The 16,179-nt window shown below is 34.8% G+C and overlaps 1 protein-coding gene across 2 annotated transcripts; it reads left to right on the plus strand.

Moving 5' to 3' along the window:
* Positions 1–310: 310 nt before the first annotated feature.
* Positions 311–15,780, plus strand: LOC149487240 (uncharacterized). 2 transcript variants are annotated; one of them, XM_089697539.1, is made up of 5 exons: positions 311–407; positions 3,580–3,698; positions 4,351–4,565; positions 14,504–15,278; positions 15,640–15,780. In XM_089697539.1, exons 1-5 carry the CDS (start codon positions 349–351, stop codon positions 15,720–15,722), a joined length of 1,251 nt encoding a protein of 416 aa, XP_089553665.1. In that variant the 5' UTR covers positions 311–348; the 3' UTR covers positions 15,723–15,780. The 2 variants fall into 2 exon arrangements, with proteins under 2 accessions (XP_089553665.1, XP_089553666.1); XM_089697540.1 differs by lacking the exon at positions 311–407 and adding an exon at positions 3,325–3,503.
* The last annotated feature ends 399 nt before the right edge of the window (positions 15,781–16,179 follow it).

Here is a 16,179-nt window from a genome sequence, read left to right on the forward strand (position 1 = left end):
ACTCTATTTTACTAGGATCTCTTACGTAAAAGAAAAATTATGTAGAGGCCGATGTTTTGACTTTTGAAGTTAGGGAATTAATAAGCTTAAATTGGACTGTTTTAAAATACACCCAACTAATAAAAAGGTTTGATTATTCCTATAATAATACACTGAATAAACCCTCAACAAATACCGGGATTACGCACTTTACATTACGTAGAGCGTTTCAGAAAGTGATTATCGAATAATCGCCAAACTTATAAATAACCAATCAACTATGTCTTCGATTGAATGAACACCGAGGAAATGAATGAGTGAAATTATTGTTTTCGCGTGTGTGTACTTGTTAGCAATGGAGAATATTCCATGTTTACTTTTACTGTTCCTGCATTTGTAATTTCAGCGCAATTTAACAACGTAAGTATGTAACTAATTAGTTTAATTTATTCAGTTTTATTGTATTTTGTTTTTAATTAGAGCGAAACTATCGTGAATTGTTTCCTTAAACGATTAAGACACTACTTGTGTAAAAATGTTTTGTTTAAATCAAATAATTATGTAATCGAACATCCATATATATTTGCTCATGGTTATTCAAAGCAGATTAACAAAATTAATCTGCTTGGAATATCGCTAACATAATGTTTACTATTTCGCAAAGCTCTACCGCCCAATCTGTGCTCCAAAAGCTGCATAGAAATTGACTGCAATGGATAACTCCCCATAAATCACTTTACGTGGGGTCCGAATATCTCTCATATTCGCGCTTTGGGATAAATCGAAACCGAGTTGCGTGCACAGCCAAAATATATTGCACCGTCTTATCGCATATATTATAAACAACATTCATATTAAATTGTAACAATAATGTTTTACATACCTTATGAAAACAACGAGCGTACGGGACGCCGGTATTCCAAATATTAAACACAAAATGAGCACTGCACTAAAATCGACACGGCACACACATAATGGTTTAAGTTTTATTTATCGTTGCGATCAACAGCTGGTATTTTTTTGTGGGATGTCAAAAATGTCCTTGAGGGACGCGAAACGCCATGCCGTTTTTACGAACGGGCGCGTGGCGACTGCGCGCACAACCGCCCCTTGTAGAGCGCATGCGCTGTGCGTCACCCCTGTCTCACCCGCGCTCCCGGGCGCTTCCTTGTTCCTGAACGCACAGATTAAACATCTATTTATTTTTTTCAAAAATTACATTCAATTTAGCTTTTCGCATGCGGTTTCAATGACTCTATGTTCTTAATGAACTAACTTCAAGTACCTAATTTAAAAAAAATGTAAAAAAATTACCTTGAGAAATAAATTATTAAAATTTTAAAATTAATTAAAAATGTATTGCAAGTTGTTTATGATTAAATCTGTTCGATAACTTAATTAAAACATACTTATTAGACTAACGTCTAACAACCATCGCAAACAAAACAGCACAATTTATTGACTTAACTTTATTTTATTTTTCCACATGATTTTAGTCTCAGATTTTAGTCAACTAAATACTTACGTCTACAGAATGGTACCAGTCAAACAGCAGACTTCAGCTAATAATACTCAACGTTTTTCATTTCGCTTAGTGCCAACAAATTTGAGAACAATACCCCGTATTTTGAAGGGACTTTTTATTAGGCTCCCATAATTATTGTGAACAATAGATGTTTATACAAGACAATCTGTTTCTCGGCTGCACTCTGCGCTCGTAAAACAAAAAAAAACAAGAGGGCTCGTGTTGTGCCCACGCAATTGATTCATCATACTTTTTATTTGATTTGATAACCAGTCATAACTATAAACCGGTAATGCTCTTTTTAATATTCCATTTTTATCGTATTTCATAAATTTACAACGCACGAGCTTTACTTTACATAATATGTTTTATTTTTAAATGTAGATAATAAAGTAATAGAGCACCTCCTCTCGCGTTCTCTCCGTTTAAAGTATACGCAATCAAACTTTTTTCAATAGGAGATTCTCAAGCGTATTTTTTGTGTCAGTTACCTCAAAGCTTTTGACTGGGTGAACTGATTTTGATGATTCTTTTATATTATTTGAAAGCTGGTGCCTCCCGTGTTACATTTTTAATTGGTCTAGTTCCGACTATTTGAAAGTGTTTTAGTTTTTTTATATTAAAATAATAATAATTCAGAATTACTACAATCGCTTTAACGATATTTATTAGTTATTATTCTGTGCTTTAGGACCTTTAGATCTAAATTCAGTCTTTCATACGACTCTCACTTTGTATGGGATACCGATTAAACGCTGCTCAGTGCTCTATCTCGATGAAACGTACATAACAAGTACCTACCACTAATACAAATACCTGATAGAAAATAACAACATAATATCATTATCAAATATATAGCCTACAATATGGTGACCGGTAGGAATAATAAACTGCGTGTGAGACGATCCATTATAATAATTAATGCATCCATATTTAATTAATCATAAATTAATAATTACAAACGATAATATTATGTAGGTATTATAAAACTAAATTCTGTTGTATGTTTTTTAAATTATAATTCGGTCAGTCGACTTATCCATGAGTTAGATAATTTTCCTATCTTTAAATACCTACATAATATAGTCATTACCGAACTGTAATTCAATAGGTAGGTATCTCTTGGCTGTAATTTATTGCATCAAGTAAGTAACAGTGGTGAATCATTTCAATTATTAGGACATGAGTACATATTGGCACAGTATTACAATGTATTGGGTTATATTATTGTACAAAAATTAATATTTTTTTATATTATAATTTTTCGCGATCTCCTATACAAATATAGGTAACTATATAAAAAACAACACAAAACAGGCACCAAGAAGGAGGTCACTTCGTACCTATTTAATAAAAATACCTACATAAACAAATGAGCTATTATCACTGAAATATTCAAAAATAAAAATAAAACGTGTAACTTAAATAATAATAATTAGTTACTAATTTACTAGTTACTAGTTATTTTTTTAGTCATTTTATTAATTGTTATAGTAGGTATTCCCGTAAATTGAAAGTAACAAACAATATACATAGTAGTCTTTGGTAACAAATATGTAATGACGATTCAAAAGTGCATCCAAAAGAAGTCTAATTCATCTTGCCAAAGAAGTTTCACTTCTGACAAGTGTGCTCGGCACACACGCTGTTTTTTAGGTTTGCTGTTAATTTTATAAATTACGTCGTCGTAAGACTGTAAAAACCAAGTAAAAACCTAAGCTAAAAACTCTTAAATTATAATAATAACTCGCGAGATTGTAATTAAAGAAGAGACTCAATTTCTAAGAAGCCGGCCCATTAATTGTAAAATTGGAGTGACAACTGACAGCTGTCATTTTCATAGCCTGAAGCTGTGGTCTGTGGCCTGAAGCATTATTTTTACAAAGTTCAATATTGTTAGAATATTCACAATAATGCTTTATTGATAATTAATAAAATAAAAACAGAACAAATAATTAAACATTTTTACGTGCAATATGCTAGAGGATGCAAAAAAGCAGTATGTATTATTTAGAACTTTGAAACATTGTTATTGAAGTCATACCTACTCACAAAATAATAACAATCTGTTTCAGGCATAAGGGCAAACCTGACCCTAAAGAGCAGCGAAGGCGAAGAGGGCGGCAGCAGCAGAATGCCCCAGTTGAAAAGATACCAGAAAAAGAGCCTGATAGATTGTATCCAGTTATTGATGGTAAAAATATCTAAACTAGTTGAAAGCATTATTCGACGACGCGGTTGGCGCAGTGGTAAAGTAACTGCCTACTGAGCCGACGGTCCCGGGTTCGATCCCCGGTCAGGACAAATATTTGTGTGATGAACTCAATTATTTGTTCTTGGGTCTGGGTGTTATTATCTATATATGTATTTATTAAATATTATATTTATCGTCGCCTAGTACCCACAACACAAGCCTTAATTGAGCTTACTGTGGGACTAGGTCGATTTGTGTAATAATGTCCTATAATATTTATTATTATTATGTCTCTCTCCATAATACACGGGCACTACCAGAAGGAAGATACCCGGTCCTTTGGAAGGCTTACGTGGGGACACGGGTCCAACACGCAGAGGCCCTTTAGAGAATTTAATGTGTCGTTTATTATTATAAAATTATACATTGTGTAATGGGATTCATATTATCTCATACTCTGATTTTGTCTATGCTCCCAGCTAACAAATAATTTAATGTGAACTAACTTCACACAACAACAATAACATTTATAATAGGACTTTTTTTAAATTTAAATATCTTAAATACTTACCTATTCTTTCCTTTCAACCATGGTTCAAAATTTATAAATAGGAATGAAAGACGCTTCATAAATATGTTACAAATGTTACAGCAAAAGAAAAGTCAGAAAAACCAGCCTACGAGCCGCCACCGCCAGAATTCTATAAAAACTTGAAGCGTGAAACGGACGAAATATTAAAAATAACAGAAGAAGCGAATTCAAAGTATAAAAAGAAGGAGATTCTCAGTAATTGGTCCAAATATGAGATGCCAATAGAGAGTTATGAAGAAATTGATGAACAAGAGAATCTAGGAGCTGATTATGAGGTACACTATTTAATAAATCTCTATTTATGGCAATTACATGGTTCAACGACCTTAATGATTCTGTCACTATATTTGAATTTGTTTTTTTAACCGCCCTCTATAATATACATCATTGTTGAAGTAAAAGTGACCAAAGATTATGGAATTGTAAAATGTATCGTATTGTATCGTAATGTGTTAGTGGTTTCTACCTAATTGAGGGTAGTTTGCGCCTCGAGAGTTAACAGCTGTTTTTAAAAAGTTCTGTGAATAATTAATTGTAATTAAAGTATATAAGTTACATATCACTGTGTAATTGGTGAATTTAGTGAGACATATTTACGTGAAGCAGGTTTGCAAATAAAATTTGTTTCTAAACTTTACTATTTACGTATTTTTCTATCATGAATTGTGCTGCGTGTAAGAAACTCTTAAGACATGATGAAAAACTGGACTGTACTACCTGTTCGGGGTCTTACCACTATAAATGTATCAATATTTCCGCCGAATACTTCAAGAAAAATATTAAAGAATTAAAGCGGTCGTGGCTTTGTCCTCTCTGTAAGAACGTTACATCTCGACGTAAAGGTGATGAAACACCCGCTAAAGCCCAGTTAGAAAGCACTTCTCATGAAACCAGCTCATCATCAAATAGTTCCCCTGTCATCCCACCTTCCCCAGTTACTTACGATCAGTTGAAATCCCTACTTGAAAGTAATATAAGTGCCGCCCTCACTGAGATAAAAAAAGAATTCTCGAACACTATTAACGTTTTGCGCGATCAACTGGCTGATTATCAAAACGAACTGCATACTCACAAGGAGAAAATCCTGGCACTGGAAAACGATAACGTTTCACTGAGGGCTGAATTAAGCACCATACGCGATCAACTTTCTACTCGGGACACGGCAAATCTAAGTGATACTATTAACACATTACAATCCGAGTTAAATGAACGTTATCAGCTTGATTTACTCAACGATGTAGAAATATCTGGCATTCCCGAAACTAACAACGAGTCCCTGACACATCTCGTTATCACCACTGCACTAAAACTCGGTATCACAATCGAGGAACGCGACATCGTATGTGCATATCGCATAGGGGCTAAACCTCGTACTAATCATTCTACGATTTCTGCTAATGACTTGCACCCTGATTCCCGCTCCCCGCGTCCCCGGCTTATCGCTGTAAGACTCACGCGCCGATCAATAAAGAATGATTTTTTAAAGCAGGCTCGCATTAAACGCAACTTAACTACAGCTGATCTAGGCCTCCCACCTCACAATCAAAAATCTATATATATTAATGAAAGATTAACTAAATCAAATCGCCTACTTTTCGGTAAACTACGTGAAATGTGTAAGGCACAAAATTGGAGATTTGCTTGGACGAAGGAGGGACGTATATATGCAAGGCAAAGTGAAACCACAAAAATTTGTTTATTTCGTAATGAACACGACATTACCCGTGTATTCAAACACAAAAATGTGCTGCAAAATGATGATAACAAAAATTAGACATATTGTATTATATAATAGTTTTGAGTTTTATTTATTTGAATATTTTGTATTTCGTTGTTGTGGATTGCGCTGTGTATCTATATATGATATTAATCTGCTATTAAACTATTCATTTTCTGTCTTATATTCAAATTCAATACTAAAAATTATGTACTTTATATTTTGGTCAAACCCTTTCTTTTTACTCAACTTTTTTCTAAATAATGTGTTACGTTTAAACTTTATGAACTTATATTATAATGTGAAAATTGTTTTAATGCTTATTTTAATTTTACTTTATGTCACTATTTTAATTATACAAATGGTAGATAACTGTGGTTGCGTTTTGGTTGTGCTAAACATAGTATCATGGTTAGTTATGGCAATATATGTTAAATTTATTATTTTGTTCATTTACTTTCTACTCCACAATACAGCTGATGATTCTTCAGGTACCACTTTAGACGATGAACACATAAAAATGTATAAAATCATATCATATTATAAACTTTTAAGAATTTTGGGAAAAGCCATCCTATTAAATAAATTTTATCCTATATTGTATATCTTACACAATCATATTATAATATCACTTTATTATTTATATATTACAACATACCTATCATATGAGATTATATATGTTGACATTATCTTTAATATTATTTTTGTTATTGCAGTTGAATCTAGAAGTAAGTATTTTAACGAAACATTATTTTTTAGCTTAAATTTTTATTATAGTGTACCATACATTTATTCATATCAATTAAATAATCGCACTCGGGATACGTATAATTTTAATATTATTGCTTTAAGTATTTATTTGTCATTTGTAATATCATGGCCAAGCGTACTAGTTTAATTATTGGATTTTTTAATGCGGGTTCTCTGGGTACACGACAGGATGAGTTCCGTGTTGCATTCGATCGCTCACAACCTGACATCATTGCGATCAATGAGACCTGGCTTCGGGATGGGCAGGAAGCACATGCTCCTTCATTGCCCGGCTTTAATTTCCGTCACCGACCCCGCCCACCCGAAGTACGCAGTAGGGGTGGAGGTGTAGGGTTCTACGTAAGGCGTGGTATGTCAGCGCGAGTCTGTACCATTTCTTCTTCTCCTGCATCTGTCGAACAGATGTGGCTGAGGATGAAGATAAACTCTCGTCGCGTCATTGTCGGCACAGCATACCGTCCGCCGTGGCTTAACGTCGATGTCTTCTTAGACACTTTAACAGACACTATTTCTGCTTTCAGTGACTACGACTACCTGGTGCTCACCGGTGATTTTAATATAAATCTCATTAACAAACGAGACCCAAATACCGCCCGCCTGAATGCATTCTTACAATCTCTGCAATTAGTAAATCATGTCAATGAGCCTACACACTTTACTGATCATAGTCAGTCACTCATTGATGTTATTTGTACAAATGCTCCTGTAGCTAAAATAAAAGTTGAACATATCCCAGACCTTGGTGCTCATGCAATTATCACAACAGAATTCAAATTAAGAAAAAACACCTGTTCCCCCAAACACATAATATTTAGACCATTAAAAGACATAGATCTTAATAAATTGAATAAAGCTGTTTCTGTTCTACCCTGGGACACAATTACGCGTTTATCCGATGTGAATCAGATGGTAGATGCATTCAATCACTTGATTATAAACCTATTTGACTCATTTGCCCCTATTAAGAAGTCTTTGATAAAAAAAAGTGTCGTATCCATGGATAACCAGTAACGTAAGGTACATGATGAAGCTGAGAGATGAGCAACATCATAAATTTCGAAAAACTAACCTAGACGTTCATCTTCAGGACTATAAACATTTGAAAGGATTAGTGAACACTAGCTTGTTCTATGAAAAGAAAGCCTTCTTTGATCACAACGTAAACCAACATAAAAATAACGCAAAACTTCTGTGGAAAAATTTGAAAAGAAATATTATCCCTGACTTTAAATGCACTGGTGAGATCCCGCAACACTTGTGTGACGCCGACGCAATTAATAATCATTTCCTTGATGTTCCTGGTCAAAGTACTGCTGACCCTGTCGACCTCGCTTACTTTGACGAAAATCGTTATTGTGACAGTACTTTTAAATTCGAGCCCGTTAGTGAAGAGAGTTAGTGAATTAATAAATCTCTCTCTTCATCACTTTTCCCATCGCAGTGGAAGACAGCCCTGGTGCGGCCCATACCAAAAAACAGCAATCCTACTGCCCTCAAAGACCTTAGGCCGATCAGTATTCTCCCCTACCTTTCAAAGATCTTAGAGCGAGTTGTCTACAACCAAGTCACTAAGTACTGTGAATTAAATAATATCTTGCCGGAGTACCAGTCAGGTTTTAGAAAACTGCGTAGCACCTGCACTGCTTTGATTGATGTTGTGGATAACTTGCTCTCTGCACGCGACAATGGCCAGCCATCGATTCTAACCCTGCTCGATTTTTCTAGGGCCTTTGACTGTATAAATATTTCTCTTCTTCTCTCAAAGCTTAATTTCTATGGTTTCAATCCTATTTCTTCATCTTGGTTTGATAGCTATCTTCGCCAACGTCACCAAAGAGTAATGCTGGTTAAAGGTGACGGAAACAGAGACTTTTCTTCGCTGGTGCCTGTCAATAGAGGAGTTCCCCAGGGCTCCATTCTCGGTCCTCTTTTATTTATAATATATACGGCAGATATCACCTCTTGCATACATAACTCCCAATATCATTTATATGCCGATGATTTGCAACTTTACATGCCTGTTGATAGAGATCGAATAGAAGAATGCACCAGGAAAATGAATGAGGATTTGGAACGCATATCTGACTGGTCTCGCAAAAACTCGTTGGTTCTAAATCCATCCAAGTCTAAATATCTTGTTGTTGGCTCTAAGAAGCAAGTCTCTAATTTGGTCACAGCTGATCCTACTGTTTTTGTAAACCCCACTCCTATAGAGCGGGTTACAGTTGCTCGTAACCTGGGCATCGATTTTGACGGCCAGTTAAGGTTCGAAAATTATGTCACTAATTTAGTTAGCAATTGCTTTTATAGACTCAAAGTGCTTTACAATATTCGACCTTTCTTGAGTGTTGACCTACGAATAAGGTTGTGCGAAAGCATCGTACTTTCTAAATTAAATTACGCTCTCCCTGTTTATGGACCTTGTCTAACGGCAAAAGTGCAGCGTCTTATTCAGAGAGTGCAAAACTCCTGTGCCAGATTTTGCGTGACAATCCCACCCAGGTCTCATGTCACCCCTTTTCTTAATAGCATAAAGTTTTTAAAAATGAAAGGTCGGCAAGATTTATTATTGGCTTGCCTTTTATTTGATACGATCCATACAAAGCAGCCTGGATATCTGTACACAAAACTATTATGGCGTAAGGATACTAAAAGGGGTGAAATAAGAAGTGGAACTCAAGATTTGTCCATCCCCCAACATAAAACTACCGCCTTTCGTGGGTCATTTAAATATAATGCGACGAAATGTTGGAACAACATACCACCTCCAATAAAAAAACTCAAGTGCAAATCCAACTTTCGTCGCACTTACAAATCACTACTGCTCAAATTACAATCATCATAATTTTATTTCCTTTCACTATACGTATCCAAACTTATAAATTAACACATTATACATACATACATACCTACCTATATACCTACATATAAATACTGATTTTACTTGACCAAATATATCTATTCTACTGCTTATATATTATTATTATTACACATTTATTATTTCTTTACATTCATAATTAATTATTCTATTTTTTATTATACTTATATATACCTACTTGATTGGAGGCGCAAACTATTCATCTGGGTATCTGGCAGAATTATCAGCGTTGTGGAGCTTGCTCCCACAACACTATGCTGAGCCAGGGCCTAATTGCAGCCAGCGCGCAACACAGATAATACATTCGTGTACTTTTTTAACTATAAGTGTAACTAATAACTGTAAGTGTTGTAAATTCCTTATAATTTTGTGTTATTTTATGTCTGTTTTCCTTTTTTTTGTATTGTGTATTATTATGTATGTTCTGTTGGTTGCAATAAATCTTTTGTATTATTATTTATGTTTTTTTGTATTTTATAAGTTCTCTCATAATCGAGGACTCGAACATTTTTGCGGGCTTTTGGCCAAACAAAGATGCCTATACAAGCTTATATTTAATGGGTGGGACAAACAGACAAACTTAATTAATCTAAAGATAAAAATTTGCGTACTATACGGCACGTGTTTAAAATAACGGCCTTTTGTAAAAGAATATGTGTGTTACTATGAATGCTTAATGTTTTGAGGCTTAAGTGAAGTGATTTTGGTATGATTCCTGTAGTGGAGATAACTATTGGGACCGTTTTGACTGTACTGACTCGCCATTGAGTTTTAATTTCAATGGAGAGATCAGTATACTTAGCAATTTTGTTGGAGAATGTGGATGTTAGGTTGTGTGTATTAGGGATAGCGATATCTATTAAATATACAACTTTGTTTCGTTTATCTAGGAGAGTAATATCAGGTCTATTGCTTTGTATTGTTTTATCCGTGATAATGGTTCTGTCCCAGTAGAGTTTGTAGTTTGTGGAATCTAGAATTATTTTAGGGGTGTATTTATAGTAAGATACTTTTTCGGTGATGAGATTATATTTGATGGCCAGATATTGATGTATTATAGACGCGACTTGGTCGTGCCTATGCTTGTAGTCTGTCTGAGCAAGCGACCTGCAAGCCCCTGTAATGTGCTGGATTGTTTCGGATGCGCTGTGACATTGTCTACATTGGTCTGTAACTAAATTTGGGTCTTTCCGTATGAACTTCCTATAGTTTCTCGTATCAATTATTTGGTCTTGTATGGCAATCATAAAACCTTCTGTCTCTGGAAACAACTCGCCGCGTTTGAGCCATGTGTTCGATGCCAGCTTGTCGATGTCAGTATTCATCAAATCGCGTCGGTGTCTTCCATGTAGAGATTTCTGTAGCCATGCATCTATTTTCTCTTGTGGTTTTCTAATTTTTTCATTTTTTTGGGTACTTCTGTCTGATAGGTTTAGAGGTGTGAGTTTTTTGTCGGTGTGAGAGATAGCCTTGTGCAGTATGGAATCTAAGGTTTTATTGTGAAAGTATGAACGTAAATTAGTAATAATTTTATTATGTAGGTTTTGTATATCGATAATACCCCGTCCTCCTTCGGCTCTAGGTAGCGTCAGACGTTCTATTGCAGATCTTGGATGGTGTTTACGGTATTTAGTGCTTAAAGTATTTATAATTCGTTGAAGCTTTATTAGTTGTGTTTGAGACCAGTTAATTGTTCCAAAAGAGTAAGTTAAGATAGGTATAGCAAAGGAGTTAATGGCTTTGACAAGTATTATTATTATTATTATGTATCTCAATTCCATAATACTCGGGTACCATCATAAGGAAGGTACCCGGTCCTTTGGAAGGCTTACGTGGGGACACGGATCCAACACGCAGAGGCCCTTTCGAGAACTTTACTGTGTTGTGGGACACCAGCCGCAGCCTGCCCATGACTGCACTATAGAGATACAGCCCTGGGCAGTCCGCGGCCGATGTAGGACTATTGCAAGATAAGGAAAAAAAATAAACTGGGCTATGGAATGGGATGTTAATGGACCGGAATTAAGGACTATGGAAGACTATGGCACCTGCCTTTCTACTAAAAGAAAGTAAAAATATGTTGGCAGGTGGTGACTCGCCCTCTCACTGTATGGGCCTCCGAAATAAGTCGCTGCAATAGTGCGACAAGGGGGCAACATATTGTGAGCAGCTAAGGGTGGAGAGGCGTCCCTGGACTTTAAACTACGATCACGCGCTCCCTGAGGGTCCAGCATCACGTGCCCACTCGCCACTTACGCTTCGCATCCACCCTTCGAGCTAAAAGCTCTCGCGACTCCACTCTGGCCGGCCGGTTAAGGCAAGCCAGAGGTGGGGGTCCTGTCCTCGTCAGGCTTCACTCCGACCGGCCGGTGAAGGCAAGCCGGAGATGAAGACAGGGGCCTCCCCCGGGAGCACTCGGTTCCCGCGGGGTCGCTACTCCCCGACACCCCGCCACAAGGAGTCCTGCGGGTTGACTGATTGCACGGGTGGAATATCTATTGTCACGTAGACCATAGATATTCCAACCGTGGGCGATGGGGTCGTCACATCCCTACGCCCTTTATTATTATTATTATTAATTTATGTTTTCTCTGAGAGGCAGTAACATATTACATTTATGAATAGTAAATATTGTGTACTATGTATGTTGTAAATGTAATGTAGGAAGACTCATCTTTCAACATTAACCGTTATAAGCAAAGTCTCTACTACATGACCCATTCTGGAGACCTTAAGATGACTAAGCAAGTAATTATAAGTTCTAGAGTGGGGAAAAGTTAAGAAAACACCGATTTAGAAATTAATTTTATTCAAAACGGACTCTACTATATTCTGGAGACCTGATGATGGCTAGGGTGGAGAACATTTCACCTACAGAGATATAAAAGATGGAGTACATTATTTGACGTAATTCTATAGAATGGCCTCTACCATGTCATGGTGTATCGAATGGTAATGGTGACCAGGCAAATGTATTTAGCGTTCTCTGTATATCTCTTCATACCTAGTAGGAATATATGCATGCAACCTACACACACCGAAAAAAATAGGGGAACGGACAAGAAATCACGTTTTTTTCGACTTGTTATGTATTTTGTATAAGTTAGTTCGGGGTTGATTTTTTAAATCCCTTACGTCTTTGAAATGATGACGAGAAAAAAAATGTGTTTCAATTTTTAAACATTAAAATATTAACATTATTTATTTTTTATTTATTTAAGAGTTTGGTGCCTATTTATCGACTATAGCAGCTTCAAATCAAAAATATTATAACGTGTTTTAAACTGAGTTTATTTTTTTCTACTGTTTATCTTTGAACACATTACAAAATGAGTGATTTTCCTGCGACTGAAGTTACCGGAGGTAACGGAACCAACAAAAAATTCAGTTGAATTGAGAATTTCGTCCTATAATGGCGTCGGCTAAAAATGTTGCTATACGTTTAGGTATGTCAGTTTTGACTTTCCTACGATTTTATACAATAATATAAAATTAAATGATTTTATACAATATAAAAAAAATGTTGATTTTCGGCGGTATGGCGACCGTACACTTAATGATCTAAGTACATGGCTACTGGACGATGATTACCTGTGCAAAAATTAGCCTGGTACAAATGGTTGATTTTTTTTTAATCAACGCATTCACGTCGGTATTGTGGGCTGTAAATTACACCGGAAAAGTATGGCATGACACTACCGCCTACTTCTTTTTTATGGGCTATCGGTAAATCCTAAAATTTTTGTGTTACAAATCGTTTGCCTTCCGTAATTTATCTGACGAGTTCGACTAACGCCCACGCGACTAGTCTGCCGGTACCACTGTTCTGACCATGATTTTTCTTTTTGTCATTGCGTACTAAGACCACTGTAGAACCGCCATCCTGTTACAAATGACCCAAAATTTTGTCAGTATCTCCCGGCTTTGGATTGTTTTGGACCCTTAAAATATACGATAGAACAGCAATTAATCTTTTTTAAAAAATATTCAAGACACAGGGAAAGTCTGGTTACTGTTTTATAGGTATGTGTTTTCTGATAATATTTTACTGTCAAAAATTATCAACACTGGATATTATTCAATGACGCCTTTCAAAAACAAAACTAATTTACAAACAGATTTTTATATCTTTACATACCTATTTTTAACTTTCATTTCATGAACTGCTCATGTAAATACCTATTACAATCTGGTTTAATTTAACAAAACATTCAATTCGGTGAATTTTAGCGTTATTTTGCAAAAAAAACCGCACGTATAGTCCCCCGTCCGAGTCGAACTGACACCGTCAAATTTCGTCGAAAATATGCAATAGAGGAGGTTTTATGTGGGTTTTATTATAAATTCGAGTTTTTTCTTGATAATTTAACGATAATAATGAAAATTGAAAAAACAATCAATACAAATTGTTACAAATATCATAACATATTCTTTGGTATAAATTTCATGTATAAATATGTAGCCGTTTTCCTAACAAAATGCGTTTTATGTTCAAAAAGGGGTTGATTTGTATGTATTTTTTTTATGTTTAGGCCGTTCTAAAATGAAAAGTAAACAATACACTTTGTTAATTATATCCTTGAGTATCACATATATTTTTTTTAATACAATCGTACCAACAGTTTCCTCAACAAAATTCAATATGTATAAGGTGTTTTTCGGTTTTGACCATAGTAATCCCCTTATTATACAAAGTACTGTTTTAAATAATTATTTCGGAAATTTTACACAATGTTATCAAATTTACAATTTATAGAAACTTATATTTCAAGTATTAGTGTTCAACTAGTTACCTACAACTTATTTTTTATATTTAACTAACCTATTGTTTTTGATACAAATTTCAGACGCTCGCAACAGCGCCACTCTCAGTCGGTGGACATTTTCAATTCAAACATGAAAAATCTTGGGATACAAATACTGGACCGTCACTGTATGATAAATATTTTGATATCAATATGAAAAACCTAAATACTGCAATATCAACTATTCCATTTTTTGAACGAAATGGTATTGATCAATCGATCTTCAGTGAAATAGATGTACAGAATATGAACCATAGAGCAACAAAGTTTAAACAAAAGTATTACAAAGATAAGAAATTCACCACTCCTGAATTAGAAGCTCAAGAGAAAATTCTAAATAGTTTAACTAAATCTGATGATAGTAATGAAAAAGAAGTAATTTCTACTGAAAAGGAAATTGATTTAAATATTAATAAACCTAATGATATCCTAGAGCCGGAGGCAACTGAAATAAAATCTGATATATTACCGCAATTAGAACAAAATGATATAAACTCAGATAGAGGTGAAAAAAATGAAAGTAAACCTCAAGTAATATGTCCTGAAATTTCAGCAGAAATACCTCAAAATCTTGAAAGTACATTGAGTATTACAACTAGTGATGACAAAATAATTAAACCTGCAGATGACAAATGTGTTAAAAATGTTGTTAATGAAAATTTTAAAGCAGTAGAAGAATCTAATAAATTCCAAGATGACGTTGATGATATTCTATTTGACATTGCTAATAAAGATCCTCCTATCAAGGAAATACCAGCTGCGAAACCAAATAAAGTAGATACAATTCCTCATGCAGCTAAAGTGGTCAATACAAAAGGTAAGTTTGTTCCACAGGCTACGTTTAAGTTATAGTCGTAGAACAAATGTTGTTACTTATGAAGTTAGCTATCTTGTCCTGTGAGGTTGCTGGTGTTTTACAAGTAACCCTGTATACTTCTTACCTACCTTCTCCTTCATACTATTACTCCACACAGTAGGTTGCCTGAAAGAGATCACTCTTAAGTGATAAGGCCGCCTTCTGTGCTGGACTATATACGGCTGCTGGCCGATAAGTTTTAATTTTAAGGATTTATTTATATGCCAGAACAATAAAATGTAAAATAAATAAATAAATATCTACATGAGAAAACTTACATATTATTAAAGCTATTTAGTCACCAGTATTTTTTTCATTCCAGAACCAGTAGAACCAGCTAAAAATCCTGTCATAGAATCTCCTGAAGACCTTGAAAAGTGGCTTGATGATTTCTTGGATGGTTAAAATTATATATTATCTGTGATATAAACTAACCGATATTATTTATGTAAACATTTATTTTACTGGGGGCCGATTTTTCAATGCTTGGATAAAACTTATCCGTCCAATAAAGTATTACACGATAATGTTAAAATGTCACGTAAACTGTCAAATACGGGCAATTGGAATACGTTTTTAAAATGGTACTTTTATACATTATTCGACGAATAAGTTTTATCCAAGCATTGAAAAATCGGCCCGGTATAATTATTTAACTTGTTAATTATTGACAAACATAATAAATTAAATTTGTTATCATATTAATTATGAATGTTTTCATAGTTTGATTTATTATAAGCATTAGTATCAATCAATAGTAGTGATACAATCTGATCAATTATGTACAAGGAATGGTAACTTTTCTGATAAATGAAAACTTATTCCAAGTCGTTACTAATTTCTTTCATCTGTACTAGTATGT

The sequence above is a fragment of the Colias philodice genome, chromosome 7, assembly GCF_061535455.1.
Source record: "Colias philodice isolate Cphi_HAF_F1 chromosome 7, ilColPhil1 Martin Lab GWU primary, whole genome shotgun sequence".
NCBI lineage: Eukaryota > Metazoa > Arthropoda > Insecta > Lepidoptera > Pieridae > Colias > Colias philodice.